At 41.2% G+C, this 23571-nt stretch overlaps 1 protein-coding gene across 1 annotated transcript in view; it reads left to right on the forward strand.

The window, feature by feature from the left end:
* LOC101166629 (voltage-dependent calcium channel gamma-2 subunit) overlaps window positions 1-23571 on the forward strand; it is a 70605-nt gene that overhangs the window by 41001 nt on the left and 6033 nt on the right. Inside the window, exon 2 of the mRNA XM_004071158.4 lies at window positions 5823-5906. Within this exon, the coding sequence (XP_004071206.2) occupies window positions 5823-5906 (84 nt within the window). The remainder of the gene's footprint in view (window positions 1-5822; window positions 5907-23571) is intronic.

A 23571-nucleotide genomic window follows, 5' to 3' on the forward strand; every position in this document is an offset into this window, starting at 1 on the left:
AGGGTGTCATGTGTGGGCAGACCCGACCTGGATGCGTCCAGGAACGCTCTGGTTCTGCTCGTTTCCTCTATCCAGAAATGGGCAGCCTGACAATAGACTGGATTAATGCAAGATTTTAGAGCCGACACGGAAAAAGATGATGATTGTTTGAAAAGTAATGTTCCAAAAGTTTGGAGGGATCGTTTTAGTTCTGATGGTTAATGGAGCTCAGGCGTTGGATAATAATATAAACTGGAGGTTCTGCAGGAAGTCCTCAGGAAAAAGCGTAAATTGATTGCAAGGAGAAAATGAATCTTTTCCTTTGCTGTTCCTGTAGCGCTGAGCCAATTTGCCCTCTTGTGCCATCAATAATAGCGGAAAAGACCATCACAGACCTCTTTCTGCCAGCTGAAACCTAAACCTAAACGTTTCCTCTTCAAGCAGAGCTTTCTCTGGACTGGATCCCCTCCAAAGCTCTTCAGGCCTCCGTGAATGCAGCCCTGCTTTCCCTTTAACCGCATGAATAAGGAGCAGTGATGTCACCATCCTTGTGGTTGTCTGCTTTTGCCAAAAGCACTTGAAAATGGGCGGACCGACTGCAGCCCAGCGCCTTGGGGCCAGACCCTGAGACTTGCTGCATTGGGAGACCATAAATCTGCCCGCCAGCTATCCTCTCCACCACAGTCTGCTGCCTCTGTGACTCCCGGCCCTGTGGTAATGAAGTGCTTTGTGGTGGTGGAGGACAGGAGGGGACGTAGAGGGCGTGGGGCTACCCTGTAGCTGATTCTCACTGGGGGTGGATTCCCCTAAAAGGTCTGGGTTGACTGAATAAGTCCAGATAAAACCACTCTAGTCCCTACAGGGATCCTCTGGATCGGCAGCTCAAGCTAAACCTCTTTAAAACTTTCTCTTGATGTGTTTATTTCAAATTTCTTGTTTAAAGTCATAGAATTAGATATAATATTAAACTCAAAAAATTAAAACTGTTTTCTGTTTCATAAAATATCAACATTTAGACCAACCATAAAGACCAACTTCAAAGAAAAATGCTCTTGTGGCAAACATACAGTACAGACCAAAAGTTCGGACACACTTTTGTGTCCAAACTTTTGGTCTGTACTGTATATGAAGTAAGTTAAGCTCAAAATTGCATTTTTCTGTATTTCTTTATTCAAATAGTTGTAAATCAGGAGCAGACGAAAAAATGCTGTTTAAAAAAGAGCTTATTTTCTACGCTAGACGGGCCACAAACCCCCTCTCTGAACTCTCAGCAACAGGGAGGGGAAAGGGGGTGGGGTTGCTCCGTACCAGCAGTCCCCCCCACAACTCATAGGTAAAATTTCTAATCAACTCCTGCTCCTCTGCAGAAACTATGTGCTTGTAAACAATACAGGTTTTTAGATTTTAGCTAAAAACTGAGTTGGTTAAACTCAAAATAAGAAGTCCAAAAGAGAAAATAATGCAGAGACGGTTTCTAGTAGTTATTCGCAATATAGTGGAGAAATTATTTTAATATATTGGTTTTTAGGTTATGTTTATAGCCATACTTATTGTTAGTATCTTACAATACCTTTGCAAAAACTTTGAACTTTGCAGTATTGTAGGAAGTTTCGCTCACAGGTGCTCCTCAGAGGGGAGCGCTGCGCCCCGCTGCACACCTGAACCTTTGCTAACACCGCTCAGGTGTCCCCGCCTGACCTCCATGCTTCCCGTTAGCGCCCTCGCCTTGACTTTTACACCGGGAGGTCTCTAAAATGAGGATGCCATTATAAAACATTTACAAACCTGCTGAGTTTACATGTCTGACAAGAACAAGAACGTTAAGTGTCACATTAATCTTTCAGCAAGTTAATTTGGGGCCTCCTCAATAGACTAGATCTCGTCTGCAGTTGATAACATTGTTAACAGTTTGTGCAGACAGCTCCACCGGGAGTGGGTAACGCAGTCATCTTTTGGTGAAAAATGTTCCCGCCCTCTCCTAAAGACTTTTTTAAGCAGAAAAGATTGAGAATATACTGCTATATGTAGTCACAGGAAGCGGCCCGGTAACACCTACAGAATGCTCACTCCTGAAAGCTAGCATGCAACATTTAGATAACAAAGCTTGGGAGGATTGTGCGCCTCCAGCTTTAGCTGGCTTTTGTGAACAGAGATCACCTTCCAGCCGATTGAAAAATACCACTTCTAATCTCCAGTCTGTCAGAGCACAGAGTTCAAAAACTTTGCAGCTCTGTTAAACTCTGGAGGGCTTTTTCACGGCACAGCAATTACTGTAACACTTAAATTTGATGTATTCCACCTCCCGCTCCATCTTCCTTCTCCTCGTCCTTCAAAAACTTTCATTCTCTGCCCTTCCTGCATTTATCTCTCCCGTCGTCCACATTGGCTCTGTCTTTTTATCTTCCCCTTGTGATTGTTCTAATTGCCACAGAACCTGATGATGAAAATCAATGTTTTTTTGATTCAATGCCAAAGCTGAGTCAGTGGGAGAAATGAGTGCTGCAGGATCGGGTCTGAGGAGGATTAGTGGGTAGACACTGAGGTTCCCACGCTCCTGCAAAACTCTGCCCTGCTCTGAAAGTCTGCAAATGTGTGAAGAAGGATTCAACGTTTCATTAACTAAGGTGGCAAAACTGAAGGCGGAGACTCCATGGATAGAGACAGCTGCATTATTGCAATAATGACAACATTAAAACCTTTGTATCATCCAGTTTCTATTACCTCTTTGACCTGATCCAGCTTTCTAGCTGGACCCAATATTCACTGTCTTCAAGCAAACCACAGGAAAACTCCACCGTATTTAAACCAGCTCCTGCAAGTCATGTTAGAGGATAAAAGTTTGAAAGAAGAACTAAAGACAGCAACTGTTGTCTAAATCTGGGTTAAAAGCTTTATAAAGAGGGAAAAGTTGAAAATGTTTTCAGATGTTTGAACGCTGTGTAAGTGCAGGGGGGGGTGAACACAGAAAGCATAAACGTGAATCACATGAGAAGCAGAAAACAAGCACCAATCCTGTAGGACTGAAGAAAAGAGAGGTTTTTGATGTTTTTAACATTTTTCTGATGATAGAGGACATATATAAAGAAAATTAGGCCTAAAATTCCATTTCTAAGTATTTTAAGTCATTGTAAATCAGGAGCAGATGAAAAAATGCTCTTTGTGAAAGAGCATAATTTACAGGCTTCCTGCTTCGCTCCAGTTTGATGCGTCCACTTGCAGTTGTCTTTATTTTCCTCGTCTGGCTCAAAAGCTGTACCTTAACTGCCTTAATAGCTCTGATATTGCACATAGTGTTGTTGGACCTGTTGTGTTAGATTGGGGGTGTGAGGGGCTGTAAGCTAGCAACAGAGACTGTAAACAGATGGCTCATGGAGATTATGGGCATTGACTGGTTAGTAGAACTGGACTGAGTGAGTGTGACATCAAAGGAAATCGTTTACTTCCGGTTCCAACCAAGTGAAGTCAATTCAGTTGCCATTTTTCCGCTATATGTATGTTTGTCATGTTTAGATAGACAGACAGACAGACAGACAGACAGACAGACAGAGACAGACAGACAGACAGACAGACAGACAGACAGACAGACAGACAGACAGACAGACAGACAGACAGACAGACAGACAGACAGACAGACAGACAGACAGACAGACAGACAGACAGACAGACAGACAGACAGACAGACAGACAGACAGACAGACAGACAGACAGACAGACAGACAGATAGATAGATAGATAGATAGATAGATAGATAGATAGATAGATAGATAGATAGATAGATAGATAGATAGATAGATAGATAGATAGATAGATAGATAGATAGATAGATGACTTTATTAATTTTCAACCAGACGTCTTCAGTGAGTCGGGATTGGTCCATGTTAGGCAACAGGTCCAGTCTTAGGCTACATTTCTGTCAGTGGTGTGGCCACACCCCTTACACTGAAAGCTGGTTCAGAAGAATTTGAAGAATTAGAATGATGAGGTCATGAAGCGCCCACTGAGTTTGTGCTTTACCTCCTCTGTCTTGTGACTGTGACACATGGGTTGTCTGTATATTTTGAGACAGTAGCCGACCAACCAGGCTTTATAAGGCTGATGATCATTATTAATACAGTGACCAGCACTGTTGGAGCCTCAGAACCTGCGTATTCATGAGGTTTTTTCGTTTCGGGGTTTTGGCTTCTTGGGACCAGCAGGTACTTCCTGTTTGGAACGCCAGGGGGAGGGGTCTGTCAGTCCAGTTCTCTACATACAGTCATAGTTAAGGGTGATGGGTGGGATTGCTCTGCATCAACAGTCAACTCAGAGGTAAATTTCTGATGAACTCCTGCTGCTCAGCAGAAACTACATCCTAGAAAATTACACAGGTTTTTTTTTTTTATTACGGCTTAAACCCGTATAATTTTAACAAAGAAAACACTGAGAACGATTTGAAAATAGATCAAAAGATGATCGGAGTGGATCTTCAAAAGACAATTAAATTGTGGCTTCAAAAATGTTAAACGTGTAATTGCATTTGTTTGTATTTCAATTTGTATTTTGTATTTTACTAGTATTTTATATTCTCAAGTGTAGCTTCCATATCTTTTAATCTGTTTTGTTGTTTCAATAACATTGACCTGCCAGATGGAAACTAAGCTGTGGTTAAAAAAATCTGGCATGTTTACATTTGTTTTTAATGTTCATTTTGTCCCTTTTTTGTTCATAAATGAATGTTCAGATCAGTACACCATGCAGACGTCTGACTGCGTGTTCCCAGAATAAAGACACATCTGCGATGACTGTTGAGGGAAACATGTTAGGAGCAACAGATGTTGTTGTTTCAGGGGTGGTGGTGTTAATTTTAGCACTTCAGTGTCACATAAATGTGGCTCATAATAGATGTTGTAGGAATTTAAAATTATGTTTTGTGTCAAATTTTTCTGGGTGATTGAGAAATAAAAGAATGGAATGTGGGTTTGGTTACAGTCAGGACATCTGGATGCTTCTTTCATTTTACCGGGAGTGACTTTGTGTAACACCTCCTTCACCTCACACAAACTAATAGCTACACCCCTCTGTTCCCATCATACCTTGCTGCCAAAGCCTCCCTTGCAACACCTGGCACCATGGTAACCAACACCTGTCCCCTCTAATTAGAGGGACACTGAAGGGAGAAGAGATGAAAAAATTAATGAAACACTAATCTGGCCTAATCAAACGCATCGGCATCTGCCTGCTCTCTCCAGCAGCAGGTCTCCGTAATGGCCTCCTTATGGCCGCCTGCCTCTGCCAAGGCCACCCTGGGTGACCCCATAAGGGCCAAAACCGCACACACGGGAGAGCAGACAGGATTGATGCTGCACAAAGGTGGAGGGGGAGAGGGGTGCCGCCTCCTGCATGAAGTGTCTGAGCGGCGGGTTGTCAGCCAAGTGGACGGGCTGTAAGAGATGAGGTTCCCAGTGCACGGCAGCTGGAGCAGCTCCAGGTCGCACCAGCTGCACCGCTCTTGTTTACAAGCTGCCAACTGCTGCAGGTCTTCCTGCTGAACACAGAGCCTCTGATACGAGCTGTTTGGATATGATCTCTGCTGGCTATTAGAAAGGTTTTCTGAAAGGCACATAGCTGCACATCAGTCCTGATAAAAGTCATTCTATTGGTAAATCCTTTTACAGAAACATTCAGATCAAATGAAAAAACTCTGCATTTAGCAGCTTGACTTTGCTCTTTGTGCATAAACTTGCTGATCTGTCGGGGTGTTGTTGCTCGTCGTCGCTCTCAGATGTGAAATGTTTGCAGGTCTGCTGTTTGCCTGCAGCGTGAACTCTCCTGAACTCTTCGTCTCTCCTCTTTTCTCCCTCCAGGAAACTTCAAAGGGATGTGTAAACAGATAGACCATTTTCCCGAGGAGACAGACTACGAGGCGGATCCATCTGAGTACTTCTTGCGTGAGTATACTCCCCGTTCAAAAAAAAAAAAAAAGTCATCACATGAACCACTTCTGCCTCACAGTTTCCCTTTGCGAGTTTTGCCCCACTTTTTGCTCAGAGTGCAGCGAGCTGCCAGTAGCTGATGCCGGCTGCGTGTCAGCGCCGTCTCTGCCTGCCTTGCCAAGCAGCTCGTCTGTTTTTGCTGCTCGGCTGTGTGTAACATAACTCACAGCATTGCAGTCGGCTGTGTACCCTGTAAACACAGTCCATTGATTTCTGCTCTCCTTTCTTTTGTGCAAGCAAAACAGAGATTCTTGTCGAGCTCGTTTGCTTACTAATCCTGAAATTCACAACAATGTGACCTCATGATGAAGTGTTGCTTTGTTTTAGTCGATACTCTACCTAAGGTCTTAGCCGTGACTTTCTGCAGTATTGCACACTCCTTATTTTGTAAAGTTGTCAAGCGCTATCCCTTGTTTACATTGCCGTTGCTGATTGTGATGCTGGAGGCAGCCGTTTCCATGGTGACAGTCACTGTGAAGAAACAGACGCAAGTTTGAAAATGTTGTAGCCATAGCAAATGTTACCATGGATACAGATATGCTTTCCTGTTGGATTGTTTTACACATAGTTTCTCCCTTTTTTGTTGTCATGAGGAGTTTAAATTAATGTAACATCTCCTCAGACTTTATTGGACTCTAATTTTATTTATGGAAGATCATAACTTAATTCATTTCGGGGGTTTTTTTGGTAGGAAATGCTCTGCTAAAATCCTTTTTAAAGAGAAAAATGCATTTTTTAATTATTATTTTTGTTCATGCTTTTAAGGAATCTATAATTAAGTTTTGCGTAGAAATTTAAGGAGGCTTTTAATTCTAGGAAATGCTGTCAGTTTATCTGTTTAAAAAAAGGGACCTTCCTCTTTAATTGCATTGATTTGTTTGAGATGGATGGTTTTTTTAATAACATTCCCAAGGTGTATGGATGTTTTCAAAAGTGCAGGTGATCAGTAAGTGTCGTAAAAACAGAATTGGTCCCAAAAGTGGTCTCCCTCTGACACCACAGAGAGAATGATGCACTTTCGTGATTTCCACAGATCTGAGGCTAATAAACCCCTTGAAAAATCTGGATCTAATCTGACCGCACAAAGGTTTGGAAAGGCTAGCTCTGCATTTTCCAAAATAAAGTTGAAAAAGCTTTGAACAATACTAGAAATATGACTTTTAAACAAGTCTCAAAAATCTGTTAAACATAGTGTATAATTAATGTAAAGCAATAAAACAGTCCCACAAAGCTTATTTTAAAGCCACTAAACCCCTGAGTGGAGTATGAGTAGCTCTCATAGTCTCTCAACTGAAGGTCTTGCTGTGCCAAAGGAGATCTGACTCCAATTCATTTCTACCTCCAGACTTCATCTCCACTTCTGTCTCTTAAGGCTCATTTCTTTGGTCAAGATTTATTTCGGAAGTCAAAATTACGTTTTTTTTTAACAACCTTAACAGACTTCTTTATATAATTTGAAAGTCAAAACTACATTATGTAAGGGTTAATGGCCTCCAAAGTGGGCATTATCAAAAATTAACGCATGCCGTGGAAGCCTGAACCATCCGACACGAAGCAGAGGGTGGTTGCTTCCGTGAAGTGCGTTAATTCTGATAATGCCCACTTTGGAGGCCATTAACCCGCTCATACCGTGGTCACTTACAAAAGAAACAAATAACAGTTTTCAGTACATTATTCTTGTTATTATTTGTTTTGGTTTGGTTCGCTTTTTTCCACAAAAAACTGACTATTTGTTACGTGGTGCGGCATGTTGTCATGGTAACAGGACAACATGCCAGCTGAGCGGGGGACGGACCTCGACTGCAGCGCCAAAGGTAAGCGATACATGCTGATCGTCACAATGAGTTAAATAAAGCATCAGTTCAGAGAGAAAGTTGACCTCTTACCGCTTGTTTCCGTCCAGATGATGAAGCAAAAGTTTGTATCAGAGAAGCCAGTGCAGTGATATAGAACATTTAAGCTATGTGACCGGAACTTCTTTTTTAGGCGTGCATCATCCCTGTGTGTTATCACTTTTTAACGCACACCCAACAGCCAGTCCGATTCGAGAATTCACCCCGACCATGGTATAGTGCTGTATAGGTCTTCTGTCTATGAGATTGTGAACAGTTGAGTGTCATCTGCGTATGGGATGCTATGTTCAAACTAAACAGTAACATCCTTCAACAAACCTGTTCTTCTCACCTGGTGAACAAGGATGCAAAGCTACATTTCCTTTGAATCATCATCATAATTAGTGAGGCATGTGAATCCCACCTGACCCATTTCTGCATTACAACGTGTCCCTCTCCTCGTCTCCGTCTGCAGGGGGGGGGCTGACAGTCATGGAGGCCTCTCGCAGAGCTGAGCAGTGCGTGCCAGTGCAGGAGATTAAGCCCAGCCAATTAGGCTGTGTTTGACCTTAGCGCTCTGAGCGGTTGTTCCCGTCCGTCTGTGCGGCAGATAACGGTTGTGATAAAAGCTCTAGTAATAATTCCGAGTCGGAGCCGTGGCAAAAGCGGAGCATGGGGAGGTAGATGACAGTCGCTGGGACGAGGCCGCATTCCGGCGCTTAAACCGCCACTGCTGCTCGGCACGTGAATGAATTTGTGTGCGTTAATCTCTTCGCTGGCAGTGATTGGAGGGGAAGGCCGCAGTGCTCCCAGTGGCTTGCCAATTAGGACGCTCTCATCCATAAATATTTCAGCCTCCTTCTTATATAGGTCAGGCCTCTCTTGATGGCTGTCTCTCTTCTTCTCCTCACAGCCATGCTATTGCATGTCAGGATTTGTGCAGCACTTCTTTGTCATCTCAGCCATAATGATTCACAGCTTTACACTTCTTAAACACCCCCCCCCACCCACCCACCCACCGCCCAGGGGCAGAACAAGGTCATGGAAGTGTGACGCACTTTTACATCTGCACATTTTCTTTTCAGGGATACACCTGCTTTTTTTTTCATAACGAGGACTTTCATGGCGCCGCTGGGTGGTTAAAAAACACTTCCATCTGCAGGATTTGGGAAGCTGTGCAGCAGAAGGGAAGTCAGGTGAAGGCCTGTCCAAGTGACATTGGGGGGGGGGGGGGGGGGGGCTTGAACAGCCAAAAAAAATCAAGGGGACTCACTGCTGATGTCATCTGAAAGAGAGAATGAAAGGCATGTTTGGTGACATGGTTACCAAGCAGAAAGACACACAAATCCAAATGTTTTCTTCATCCGGGTTGAAGCACACTGCAGCAGAGTGCATGTCTGCACACACACACACGCACACACAGAAACACAACCGCAGCACATATCAGGGATGCTGCATGTGTCCTCAGTTTGCACATCCATGCTGAGTTATATAAGACAGCTGGGGCACACTGAAGCGCCAGTGGGTTTTTAGATCATGCCATGTCGGAGCTCCCATCATCCACTGCTCTACTGGGTGCTAAGCAGCTGAGAACCAAGAAGCAGGGGAAGAAAACGCCCAGTTATGCAAGCTACTGATGCATCCCTGTACTGTGATACACGGGATGGGAGAAACACAGGAGGGGCCGCCGAGTCACAGGTGGAACGCTCACCCTTTTCCTGAAAACTTTTCAGATCTCTATACACTGCCTAAAACAAAAGATAGATCGATCAATTGATAGATATGGATTGGATTGACTCCTCCCATACGTTTCTGATTGATGAAATTTGGAGTTTTTCAAAGAGCTGCCAGTATTTCCACTGAAGAACTTTTTAATACTCAAATATAAAAAAAAATATTTATTTAGATCAATTTGATTTCTTTATTTTCATGTTGCACCTAAATTGGTGCTTTCTGCTATCAAATAATGTAATAATTTGCATTAACAGGTGTATTAGTTAGTATTTAACTAATACCTAATTATTCAACTATACTTGTGTATTTCACAGCATTCATAAAAGTTGCCTTATGCAATTAAGTAATACACTTAGCAATGCAAAGTAATGAACAAAAAGGGGCTTTTAACACTTTATTTAATAGTTAATTAAATAGTTGAAGCAATTGCATAAGCCAGCTTTGTAATACATTAAGTACAGTTAAGTAGGGTTGAAAAATTAAACATTGGTTAACTATTAACTAATACATGTAGTGATACAAAGTAATGCATACAAGTGGCTGTTAAATTATTTATTCATTAATTAATTGATAACTAATGTCTAGATTTTATATCATATGCATTTCTAAAACAGTTTCACAATAGGTCTTGTGATAGACTGGCGGTGTAGCCCACCTCTGCTCAACAACAGGCGGATCAGCTCCTGTGTGGGAACAAGCAGAAAACTGATGAATGGATTATTACATAGACTTGAGATTTCAATAAAAGTAATGTATTACAGAGTCGATATCAAGCTATTCTGAAGCCTTTCAGAGTAAACGATATGCGTATATATGATAATATATTACCTTTGGTACACTAAAGAACGATTTTTAATGAAATATAAGTTATTTTTGCAATTTATTTTCCTCGTCTGTGTTTTGCCCACGAAAGCAACATCCAAAGTTTTGCAAAGATGGATGTACATATTTAGCCGATCACTGCAAACTCCACGGAGGAGGTGTGTGTGTGTGGGTGTGTGTGTGTGTGTGTTAGGCTGGGGCGGCGCCGGCAGTGTACACTCTTCCTGGAAGGAGTTGTCCTTAATTTTCTACGTCACAATGGGAGAACAGACTCTCTAAACCCAACCCTAACCCAAAATAGCAATATGGGGTTGGTTTTTTTGTCAGGAATTAACCTTATAATACACTTAAATGCTCAAAAAATAGATTTTGCCTGATATAAGCCCTTTAAGGTGCACAATTGATTATATAAATATAGCTTGAGATAATCTCCCAAAAGGTCTCGTCAAAGAAGAAGGGAAGAAAACACAGATAAAGACAAATACTTAGGAGGGAAACAGAATATTGACTGATTGATTTGTCACTAATTGTCACTAATAAAAACAAAAATCAAACTAAAATAATGTCAAATCTATTTAAGACATTAATTCATAAACTGATTTGAAAATGAAGAAATAAAATCATATTGTATTCTTGACATTGTTTCTCCTAATCATGAATAACATATTTGCACCTATATTCACAGTCACACACATGACACATTAAACTAAAATGATTGTGAAATAGAGCATGCATAAAATAAGAAGCACAAATGTTACTACAACCCAAACAACACAAAAAAAAAAAAGAAACACATATAAATACTAAAAAAACAGAAGAAATATGTATTGGCTACACATTTTTACCATCAGGAGAAATGGTACCGTTAACATCCATTATGTACCAACTTAAAAAATTAGATGGTGATTATTGAAAATCAAATGTTAAAGAAGCAATTCCGGCTGCTGCACCTATTTTCTGCAAAAATCAATAAAACATCCTTAATGATGCTCTGTGAAACATTAATATATCCTGAGCTGTGCATTGTCACATTTTCCTGACATTTCACCACAAACATAATGAATCACCTAAAGATATGGTCGCGGTGTTTATTCTTGACATGAATTAATTACCACTTCTTTGAAATGAATATACTGACAGCCAGGTGACAGTGTTATATTTCTTTCTTTCATCAACGAGCCGTTCATCTTGCAGCCTTTGATTTATTAAAGGATGTTAAACAGCGGTGACTGCAGAAATGTGACTTGAAGAAAAATATTTCAAATTTTGAGAGCTCTAATCCAAACTGTGCAGATAAATATGGTTCAAAACATCAGTCTTGTGGGGGATTTCTTTTCAACCAATGTGTCAAAGCTGACAAAAGAAATCCGTCAAATGATAAAATCAGTCTGTTTGTGGAAACTTAAACATCACACTGAGTCATTTAGTACTGATGTCAGAGCGGAGCAGCCCTGCATCCAAAATATAAGTTACTTATAGGAAACAGTCTTTTAGAGGTCATAACTATCTTAAAAAGGACTTTTGACACTTAAAGCATGATCAGTAAGTTTTGTCCAAAGTTGAAGATATTTTTTGTGTTTTTCATCTGTTCTTGGCACCCAGGTGGTCCACTCACATGACCAAGGACGTAGACCGCTCGGTGAACCCAGAGAGAGAAAATATTTATGCACATTATGCACATTTTCTCTCTGCGGGCGACAGGTCGTAGTGAACACTGATGCAACACGTAAGGGGAAGTTAGGGTGAAGTAGGTGAGTCGAAGGTACCGTTTATTTATTTATTTTCAACCCCACCAAGTCCTGCAGACTGTGCAAGGAGCCCATTAGTGCTGTTTAAGGGATAAGTGCGCCCTCCTTGCATGCAGCCTGACTGTTAGAAATGAGAAAAATTCAACAATCAATTTGTCTGGACATCCTATGGGCACTAACGTATCACATGCTCTCCCACGCGTGTGATATTCAGTAAAGAGCCAGTACTCGCACCTCACTAAGAACAAGAGTAAAGGACACCACACGACAGCATCTCCCGTTTGCCATAAGTGCGTGCAACTTAAATTATCCGTACAAACATTTCACGATACACTAATAACATGAACGACAATGGTACGTTCCATTTTCATGACCTCCCTTGAGGTGGCCATACGAGGGGACCTCAGATGCAGCCGCTGCTCTCTACGACCCCCTACGTGTTCGGACATCCTAAGCAGCACCCGCACAGGTCAACCGGATGCATGTGACTAAGGCAAAACATGTAGTTATGGCAAATTAAGCCACATGTTGGTCAGTATTGAGGCTTGACAATGTTAGCCGTATGTTGTGCTAACACTTTGTATCATATTTTAAACAAAAATGTTCCAGGGCTTATGAGTTAATAACGAGAAAACTCTTGATACACTATTAGTTTTTACTTAATTTCTGAAATCTAAAGACAAACATGGCACCCCACATTTCCAGGAAAACACAGAGCCTCCAGAAGCCCATAAGTAGTATTGACATCCAATATATGAATTATTGGAAAAAAAAACGTTTTTACAACCTGTAACTTCATTGAAAACCCATGTTTTATTCTGAAACTCAAAAACATAAAAACAGACTTTAATTTAAAACGTTATATTTTTATTAAACTGATCAGATTATGCTAAACTGATCATGTAAATTCTGGCTTTTTATGTGCATTAGGAAAGCCTTGAATACTTTTTTGTTTCTTTTTGGTGTCTACACTTCTAGACATGACAGACACATCAGCAAAATGTGTGTGTTTTTCTAATATCTGTGAGTGCATGTGTCCATCAGAGTCAGTGTACAGTATTGATTCAGAGCACAGCAGTGAGCTGCCACCATTCATTCACAGTGGCCTGCAGGCAGGGACTTCCAGTGTGTGAAAAAGTGAAACGCAAAGATGAAATGGGCCTTATTTTCTTTCCCGGTTTATCGATTTCACAAACTTTATGTGTTTTTCAGCTCTGTCTTTGCTTGAGTTGATCTGAAAGTATTCGCTGGCATTGAGCGCCGCGCCTGCGTCACCCTGGGGCCTCGTGGCGGGCTGGGCGCTGGCCTGAGCTCGCTCTGGTGTCGCCCGATAAAATCGATGGGTCTGGGGTTGGGCCTTGTAGGGCAGAGGTGGGGGATGCAAAAACAACTGCTGCCTGGCAAGTCCAGCGGGAGCAAGAGATCACATGACCTAATAAGGTTGTATGAAGAATGTGAAAACTGTTTTGACTATTCACGGTGGCAACGTTGTGTGTTTTTAGCTTATATGACAACAAATATAAAATCTAATTTTAAAAAAAAAGGTCATTCATTTCTGTCCTGACTGACCGTTTTGAAAACCAGCCCACTTATTGTAAAGCACCAGAACGGCTTGTGTGCGTTCTTAAAGGAGTTACGCTCCAAAAAGTTCCAGAACTGAAGGCGAGAACGATGTGCTTGTGTGCTCTTATCTCCTGGTCAGAAGAGGCAGGTTTGCTTGTATGTAGGCCGACTTCATCAAAGTGGGAGGAGTCAGAGCAACAGAAAATACAGCAGCAAAACGAAGAAAGTCTAAACACAATGTCCCATTCCATAAATGACATCCTCCAGAGGTTTGCAGGGAGAAACTGGCTGTGAAGGTCACAGATGAAATAGATAAGGTTTAATTTTTCTCCTTGTCTACAGATTCAGGTGATCTAATGCAGCTCGCTTGGACCAGATGTTTTTGTGCAAATCCCAGTGCTGTGACTGAACCCCCACTTCTCCGAATTTAACACAAACCAGGAAGTACCAAACGTAATAGCAAACACCACTGAAGGGATTTTACAAAAGGGAGGAACTCTCCATAGACTCCCATGAAAAAATTCTAAGACATAAGACAAAGCATGAGGGCCACCCTATAAAAAAAGAAATAACTTTTTACAAGGATAAACTCTCAAAAATCATGAGAAAAAGTTGCAATTTAACAAGATTAAATTCATATAATGATGAGGAAAAAAGTTCAAAATTTTAGAAAAATAATCCTGTACAATAATGAGTAGAAGAGTCAATATTTTACAATAATAAAGTTATACTACTGCGACAGACTGGCGACCTGTCCAGGATGCCCCCTGCCTTCGCCCATACGTGGCCGGGATAGGCTCCAGCAGCCCCATGACCCCGAAAGGGACAAACTGAAGACGGTGAATGAAAAAAAAAAATGAAAGTCATACTTTCATAAGACAAAGGCTGAGAAATTACAAGATTAAAAAAATTATCATCTCAGCAAAAGTCTGTTTACTAAGAAAAATATAAACAACAAAAAAGAGACCATGTCAGGTTTCAGTATGAGAGACACGTAAGCAGTTACTTCAAAAAAAGGAAATACTAAGTAATTTATCTTTTTTCTCATCATTTAATTTCTGTTCCGTTTAGTCCCTTTCAGGGTCACGGGGCTGCCGGAGCCTATCCTAGCCACTTGTGGGCGAAGGCAGGGCACGCCCTGGACAGGTCGCCAGTCTGTCGCGGGGTAGAATGTCCACAATCACACACCCATGCACTCTCACACTCACACCTAGGGACAATTTAGAGTTGCCAATTAACCTATGAAGGCTACTATGTTATTTAGTGGGTCGTTACAGGAAACTGGGCATTTTTAGAAAAACATTCTTGACCCACAAAAGGTGGATTTCAGGCAAACGCACCGTTTAGACGGTGAGCAGCGGAAACGCTGAGATTCTAATGTATTATGGCCCATAGAAAACCATAAATGGCTGCACTGATTGATTTAGTCAGCGCATGATGAGGATGCAGGCTCAAACAACCAATTTTGTTTTAAAAAAAGCATTTGTATTACATAATTAATGCTTTTTTCTTATAAATTCCCTGCATCCGAAGTTTTGTCAATATGGGTGTGCATGTGTGTGTTAGCCTGGGGGCAGTGCTGGCGGCACAGATTATTCCCGGAAGGGGGTGATCCTCATTTTGTGATGTCACAATGTGAGGATCCATGCGTTTTCATGGATTTGGAGGGGCTGGTGCTCAGACTGCAGGTTTTTAGAGGAATGCTCAGGAATGTTTGAACGGATCAAAATACAGCTTTGGGGTTGTTTTTAGTGAGGAATTGACATTACACTTAAAAGCTCAAAAAAGTTAATCTGAATGATTTTACAGTCGCTACCATGAATGGTTCTCTGAAAAACAGGAATCCTGAAAGTTTGCAAGTTCATAAGGTTTTCAGTAGAAGTAATAAAAAAAAGATTAATCTACTGCTATAGAAGATAAATCAAGTAAAAAATATTCTAATATTACTAAAGTTCTCAATCAGAGCATGCCTGCACTCTACCTGTTTTGTAAATACCTGAAATATGACTATATTCTATATCTAATACCAGTTAGACTTTATTCTGCTTCAGCATTATTTGTGAGGACAGTTTTGGGGTGATATCTGGCAGCCAACGCTAAGTTCCATGACTTTTATTTGCGGTGGGTTCAGGTTGAAGCCAGGTGGACAGGATGGTGGAGTGAGGTACGTGGCTCTTCATCGTAATGAGGACGAAGCAAGGGCTCCATATTGAGGAGGAGGAGGAGGATGATGGGGGGGGGGAGGTGTGGAGGGGATTCATAAGCGTTTGTAGTATTAAATCAATGTGCCTGGGAGCTGAGGCACCTGATTAGCGTGACCCTGTCCTGCACATCAGCACATTCAGGGCTCGAGGAGGCTGATTAAGAGCCAATGCTAATTTCTCCTCAACCCTGTCAATGAAGGATGGAGGGAAGAGGGGAGGACAGGGGTAAAGAAGTCAGAAAGAAGGAAAGGATAGAAATGGAAGCCTTGTTAATGAGGAGTTTTGGCATAATTTCTGTCTTTGAGCAAAAGAACTGGACTTGAACAGTAATTTTAATTTACAGAGCTTGTCTGTTTGTATTTAAATTAATTAAATCAAGAAAGGGTGTATATCTGCAGATTTTTTGGAGTGTTCTGGTACCAGCTCACACACATACAGTGAAAATGTCCTATTAACACATAACAAAATGTACAGATCATTCATTCTGTGCTTTTCTACCTTCAGACTTCCAACCCCAAGCAGCTTGAATGCCTCCACATATTTAGATTAAGGGCGACATGTGGTCATATATGTAAATTCCACCATGGTGATCGAGCAGGACATGCTCCTCCTGAAACCGAGCCACCAGCCTGCATGGGTGTTGAGTCTTATTAAGTTGTTTGTCAGCCAGCACAGAGGAGTGCCAGCGCTCCGACACCAGCCTGAGCTGCAGTCGTGCCAATCAATACAGTACACACAGCATCCGCTCCCACCCTGTGCCTCTGCGAGCAGGTTGGCACGCATTCTGGCAGGACGGCAGGCACAGGCGGGGCTAACTGCAGTCACCAAAAAGCTTGGAAGGGAGGAGGAAAGGTTCACATTGCTGTTCTGCAACGGTACATGTCACTTCGTGGGACTTAGTCCGTCTGGATTAAATATGTTTCTTCCACAACCAACAAAAGTGTAAACATGTAAACAAGTCAAATGGAAAAAAAGAGGCAGCAGCTCAGTAAAACTGAAGTTTTATGATGCGTTCAGTCTGGCATTGCAGGTAGAAGGAACAGATTGATTAGCCCTTGTGCTATCTTGTGGGGTCAAAGTGACCCCATCCTTACATTGACGCATTCTCCCTACCATGACAAAGGTGGATAAAGGTGGAGAGGATTTCATGTAATCCATGGACACCATTGAAGATCACATACTGTATCATTGAAGAAAAAAGGTTCAGCGCACTGTTTAGTGGGGTCTAGATGACCCAACTCCCAACTTTAAAGTGTCTCGGATAGCACAAGGGTTACAGGAAAAGACCACGATTGCAACTTCGAACTTTTTGCCGGTAGGGCACTTTTAATCGGCACTTTAAAACTCATCTCACCACATACGAAACTAACCCTGTCGCTGCGGCATGGTGTTGGCATGGTAATACAAAAGACCCACCGGACAGATTCGGCCATCAAATTTGCATCAGATGCTTGTTCAAAAATGTGTTCGGAACTCGACATCCCTGTTCCAGAAATTATGTTCAGTGTGAACAAAGCTTTAAAACTGTTCTAGATATTTATATAGTTAGATATAGCTTATAAAGCAGATTGGCACGGATCTAGTCCAGAGGTGCGCAGTCTGTCGATCATGATCAACTGGTTCATCGTAAAATATCAATTAATTTAATTGCCGTTAGCCAATCATCATCCAAAGAAGACACGTCTTTGCTTGTTCCAGCTAACCTGAGGGGCACACTCCGCTAGCAGGACTTTTTCTCTTTTCAGTGTCAGACTAACCGTGAATGTAGAGTTATCATCAATGGCCCGCGGTCAGTCACTTGAAAAGAACCTCGAACAGAGCGCACACGGGACGTTCCTATTGCCAGCTCGTCGTGCACTGTGGCACCGTTGACATGACAACCACGGACATTCGAGTCTGATTCAACAAGCTGTTGACAGAAGGAACTTTTATCATGTTGTAATCTTACATATTTATTTAGATGTATCCATTTAATTCAAAATAGTTGTCTGATTCACTTTTAAATATGCTTTTCATAATAAGTCTGTATTTTTTGGTAGATAAATATGAGAATTTTAAGAGCTGGTAGGTTCAAAAGTAGCTTGCCAAAAAAGTGAAGGCACCTCTGATCTCAACTTTCCTTTATTAAACTGCATGTGAAAATTATGCAACAGTCCCTTTAGCTGCCAAAAAGAATTAGCAAGGACATCTAATGATTACGTTAATGCGACAAACTAATTATTTCATGGTTTTGTATTTGTTTGTGTAGGAACTTCATCAAATCTCCCTGAAAGTTCCTAATTTTACAAACAGCTTTTACATTTGACATCTCAGCTTCACCCTCTATCCATCTCTTTGCCGCAGGGCACCCGGTGAAAACAGATGCGTCTCTTTGTCGTTATTTTTCACTTATGATAGAATTAATGGAGTTTTTAAAGTAATTTGGTGAAAATAAATGTACAAACTCTCTCTACCAATTGAACACCCTGATCAGATCATCTCTGCTGTCACCCACAGGATTCTGAACGGGGTAAATAAAGCATAAAGTGGGTCAGACAGGCTCTCTGCTCACCTCACCAACATTCCAAAATCTCAGTAATATCTGTATTGTGTTGCACTCCTGACCTTGTAAATGCTGATGGCTTAGAGTTTCCCCAAGTGGGATGAATCAAGTATTTTCCCATTGGGCAGAATACAAGGTCAAAGACACAATCCGATGAAAGTGGTGTTTTTGGGTGTTTAAAACATGTTTTTGTAGCATTTTTTTCATGATGGAGGACATATATATAAAACAATTATGCATAATTCAAATCAATGGGAATCATGAGAAGATAAAAAAAGGCTTTTTTTAAAAGATCGTATTTGTGAGGTGGAAAATATGCTGGGCACAAGCTTCCTGCTCCACTCTGTTCAGTAACGGGCAGGGGACAGGGGACGGGGTTGCTCAACACCAACGGTCCCAACCCAAAACTCAGAGGGTAATTTTTAATGAACTGCTGCTCTGCAGACACTATGTCTTAGAAAACAACAAGTTTTTAGAATTTGCCTTAAAAAAAAAGACACTATCACTTTTTAAAAATAGATCAAATGATGATCAGAGAGGGACTTTGAGTACGACTTTGTATACAAAAATATCCCAATAATATACTAATTTGATCACAATTCAAAACATAAACTAAATAAGAAAAAAAACATCCAAGAGTTTTTAACCACAGAAAAAAAAGCAGCAAAGATTGAAAGACATTCGGCTGATCATATGATTTTTGTGGGCTAGTCTGACTTTTCAACATGGGAGTTTAAGGGCCTCTATTAGGGGTCCCCAAACTTTTTCCAGCGAGGGCCACTTGACGTTTCCACTCTCTGATCGGGGGCCAGAGTCGGTTTGAAACAGAAAATATGTGGCGATTGCAGGGATGCCTATATGTAAACTGAAAGCCACACATAACCAAATATTAATAACCCAATCTAACATCAAATACTCCTTTCTGGATTCCCTACCAAAAATCTGTGGGTGTGTGGGTGTGTGTGTGTGTGTGTGTGTGTGTGTGTGTGTGTATATATATATATATATAAATAAATATATATGAAATTACACACACACAACCACTTTCTCCGTAGAGCTAGACGCTTTCATTTTAGCATCATCTCTGACTTTGCACAACTTCGCATGTTGTTTGTTTCTGTGGGTGAAACGCAGACACGCTGCCAAGGCCGGGTCTAGGTTGACGTCATGAAATGGGCGGCGCCCGCATGGAGCAAAAGGCGGTGCCTTAGAGATCGAGGCGTCTTAATTCCTGGTAGCAAAAGAAGATGCAATAATAACTAATATTTCATTTAAAAAAATCATTCTTTAGAGTGCTAAAGGTGATGAATGATCATATATATTAATATAGTTCACTCTGAAAGGCCTCAGAATGGTATGATATAGGCCTTTTAATCGGAAAATGGTTATTCTTGAAACCTGCTTCTAGTGGTAATTGAGGGAACTGCAACATTTGTTATTTTGGGGTTTAAATAAATAAAACATGGGGGCTGGATATTCACTGACCCATCTAGATTGCTCGTTCATTCGAGTTCTGTCATCAGGTCTTTTTCTGGTCTGCTTTTAGGTGTAAAGTGCAAACAGGACTCTGTAATTCAGAGAGAAACTTCCTTCAGTGTTGCAAGGTTGTGGATGCTGTGGTTTATCAAGCCGAAGATGCACAACTCTGCGATTTTGTGACCTCAAACCAAATCATAAGAATGAACTCAGCGCTGATCAAAGACCTCCAGAGAGCCTCCTTTAATGTGGGCCCCAGCGAGGCCTTCACAAACATGAGGTGCTGCAGAAGGTCGCCGCTGTCGTTAGCCGTTAGCACGAAGGTCAAAGCTTTCATTTAGGCAGACGCTGTTGTTTCCCATAAGAAAGCGCCTGACAGCCTTTTACTGTGCGTTTTACCGCTGCGTCCCAGGACCGGCACCGTCTCAGGCACCCTCTGTCAAAATAATATCACCCCGGCGGAGATAATCAGCGTTCAGCAGGACTCCTTTGTACGCTGTGAAGATGTAACAGATGTACGGATAATGAGCATCGCAGCCGCTGTGAGAGGATAATTTGTTAAAAAAAAAAAACATTTCAGACCCATCATAAGTATGAACAAACATGCTGTATGTGGATGTTTAAACAAAGTACTGCTCTCATTGGGGAAGTCATCACTCAGACTTTAATCTGTCTACATTTATATAGTTTTTTTTAAGCTTTTATGAGTTGTGTTTTTATTGTTAATTGATCTGATTTTTTTCCCTCTTGTAAGTTAAAAAAAATCAACCAGAGATAGAAATAAATAATGAAAATAATAGTTTTGAAATAATAACTGTCCCATTATTCAACAGGGAAAGTTCGTTCCTGGTTTCAGAGTCAGACTTTCATTGCCTGAATGCTTATCTTTGATAATGCATGAAAGGACCAATTGAAAGTATTTGATCTCCCAGCCTCAGGGGTTAGCTTGTTGCCTTGTCGTCTTAAAACATTCCCCATTCGCTGCGGACAAAAAGCTGCTCAGCGATGCTGCTATCTGAGCCTCATCGGACGATAAGTGAGCACTGACACAATCGGCAAGAAAACTGAATGCAGCCCGGCATTAAAGCCTTTCCTTCCGAGGTAGAGCGTGGTCAGCCAAAGCCAGGGGCGTGTTGGCGCAGCAAACTGCATCCAGTGAAGGCACACTGCATGGTGGAAGGTCACAGTGAAGGTCGCAGTACTTTTTAATGCGCTGCTACACATGGAGGTCAATGCAGAGAACCCTTCAGATTGGAGAACTGCAGGCTAGGAAATGCTTAAAACCATGCAAACAAGCCTCTGAAAGCTGCAGAATCACACTGCTTTCAGGGTTTCTCTGAAGCTTTTAATAAAGAAAGAATCCAATTATTGTTCAAAATAATTTACACTTGATAAATTCAGTAATTAAACTACTTTTGCAGACTTTCATCAGAAAGCAAACTGTGGTTCTGTAACCATCTTGTAAAATAAATCTATTTTCTACCTTCAATTTAAGTTTTCCAAACAAAAAAGGGTTTTTAACAGTATACGTTCATAGTGTCTGTATTGATAACTGACATCTTAGGTTCTTCTATTATCCGACACGGCTTCGACGGACGTCTTCCGTCTTCGTCAGAGTATTTAAAAGTCTAGTCTGAGATCATTTTACAATTTTGTAACCACATTTTTGTGCACTTCATGTTTATTTACACATGCATCTACTCTTCCAAAAGCTTTGTATGAACATTATTTATGAATGAATCTGATCCCAAAATGTTTGTGCTTTAAACTCTTTAGTTGACGGTTGATTATGACGTAAAAAAAAACATGTCTAAATTACAATTTAATGGCTCATAAATATGCGTTTTAACGTCACCTCGCCCAAAGATCTATATGCATCTATAGATTTTTTTAAGGGGCGGGCTTTATTAAGCTAAGCCTCTGCCTGCTCCCTCTTGTTGTTGCTATTTTTGTTGTTATTATTATTATCTATTAAATTGTGCCACGCTGACTGCATTTTATTAACATCTTTGAAACAATTTTAAATAAATACATAAATAAGATTTGAATTTGGATGAAACAGCAGCAGAAATTTCTGGAGTAAACAAATTTTGCTTTCAGTTTATGGAGTTTTTTGGAGTGTTTCATACAAATCGTTCGAATTGCGTTTACAAAATTGTAAAAATGGTCGTTTTAAATGTGAAAACCCAACTAAACGGTGTTACATTTTTCTTTGACTGAGCTTCTTCCTGTAACTTTGAATCTCCCTGAGACTTTGCTCCATTAATCAACCCAGTTGTCAACAATCAATACGTGTATCTGGCCTCTCTGGTCCTCTTTCTTTATTGTTTTTACTGCACTAAATGGAGCTGATGGATGGAAAGGAACCGCTGCGCCCTCTCCCACGTTTTTTTTTTCCCATATCAGGCTCAATACTTTGAGGGGATAACAGGACACAAGGATGGATGCTGGGATACGTGGGGGATGTTGAAGGGCAGGAGAAGGACACACGGTCAAATCTAAGGACCACTTAATATTTAATCAACCTCCTTCACTCGTAACCCTAAACGCCGCAATCCCTCCCGGACAAGCGAGGAGACGAAAGGGGGAGGGGGCAGCGTGGCCGAGATGACACTCCATCTTTCAAACTTCAGAAGATTGCAAAGGCAGTGGGAGACGTTGAAAAATATCAGGGAGAGGACGTTCAGGTGGGGACAGACAGGTGAAAGACAAATGAGAAGGGCTGAATGGCACCATTAAGGTCATCACATAAACGGCAGCTTAATAGCCCTTCTGTGTGAAGACGAGGTCAAAGGAGTCCATCAGCACATCGTTATGCTGTACAGGTGAGGAGAGGACAGAGACGTCAGAGTCACATCAACATCATGTTACCTCCATGAAACGTCTTCAGTCTGTGAGGCCTGACAATCAGGAGGGCTTCATTCTTTTTTTTTTTTTTTTTTTTTTAAACTTGTCCTGTCCAACAGCTGGGCAGTCAGATGAGAGCTGAGGGCCTCTTGTGTTGGACATATTTTACTTTAACAAGAGGGGTTATTAATCTTATTAATCTCAGACAAATCAAAGGCATGACTGAATAAACCCCTTTTGTAATTGAGGCCAAACTTTATTGATTTCAATTATGTTTGAAAATCTTTGGTGTTGGACCGAACGGAAGGGGGGGCTTCATTCTGACAATAAAATCAGAAGAAACACTTGGTTTAAGTTGTTGCTAATGTAGAAATCCAGCTAATTGACTCATGTATCCAACAGGTTCAATGCTCAGGAAAACATCTGTGACTCTATGAGCTGGTTCAGCTCGTTACGAGAGGTTTGCTTTGGCAGAAGAGTGCAGCATCGTTTAGCAAAACTGCAGATTTCTGGAAAAAAAATGTGCTCAACTAAGTCACGTTTTTTAATAATAATAATAATAATAAATTTTATTTGTTTTTCTTGGAACCCAAGGCAGCCTTACAGAACATGGAAACATGGTTAAAAAAAAACAGCGGCAACAAAACATATACAGCTTTAAAATAGGCCAGTGCATCCACGTTTAAGAAAGTATGTCGTGAAAGGGCGGTTCATATTTGCTAGTGACGTCGAAGGGCGAACCAATGTTTTTTTTAATTTTCTGCTCCACATGGGGACAAGATGAGCAATTGGGACATCCACAGACAGGTGTAGCAACAAGTTTTGAAAGGTAAAGGGGGCTAAGATTATAGA

The sequence above is a fragment of the Oryzias latipes genome, chromosome 8 (genome assembly GCF_002234675.1).
Source record: "Oryzias latipes chromosome 8, ASM223467v1".
NCBI lineage: Eukaryota > Metazoa > Chordata > Actinopteri > Beloniformes > Adrianichthyidae > Oryzias > Oryzias latipes.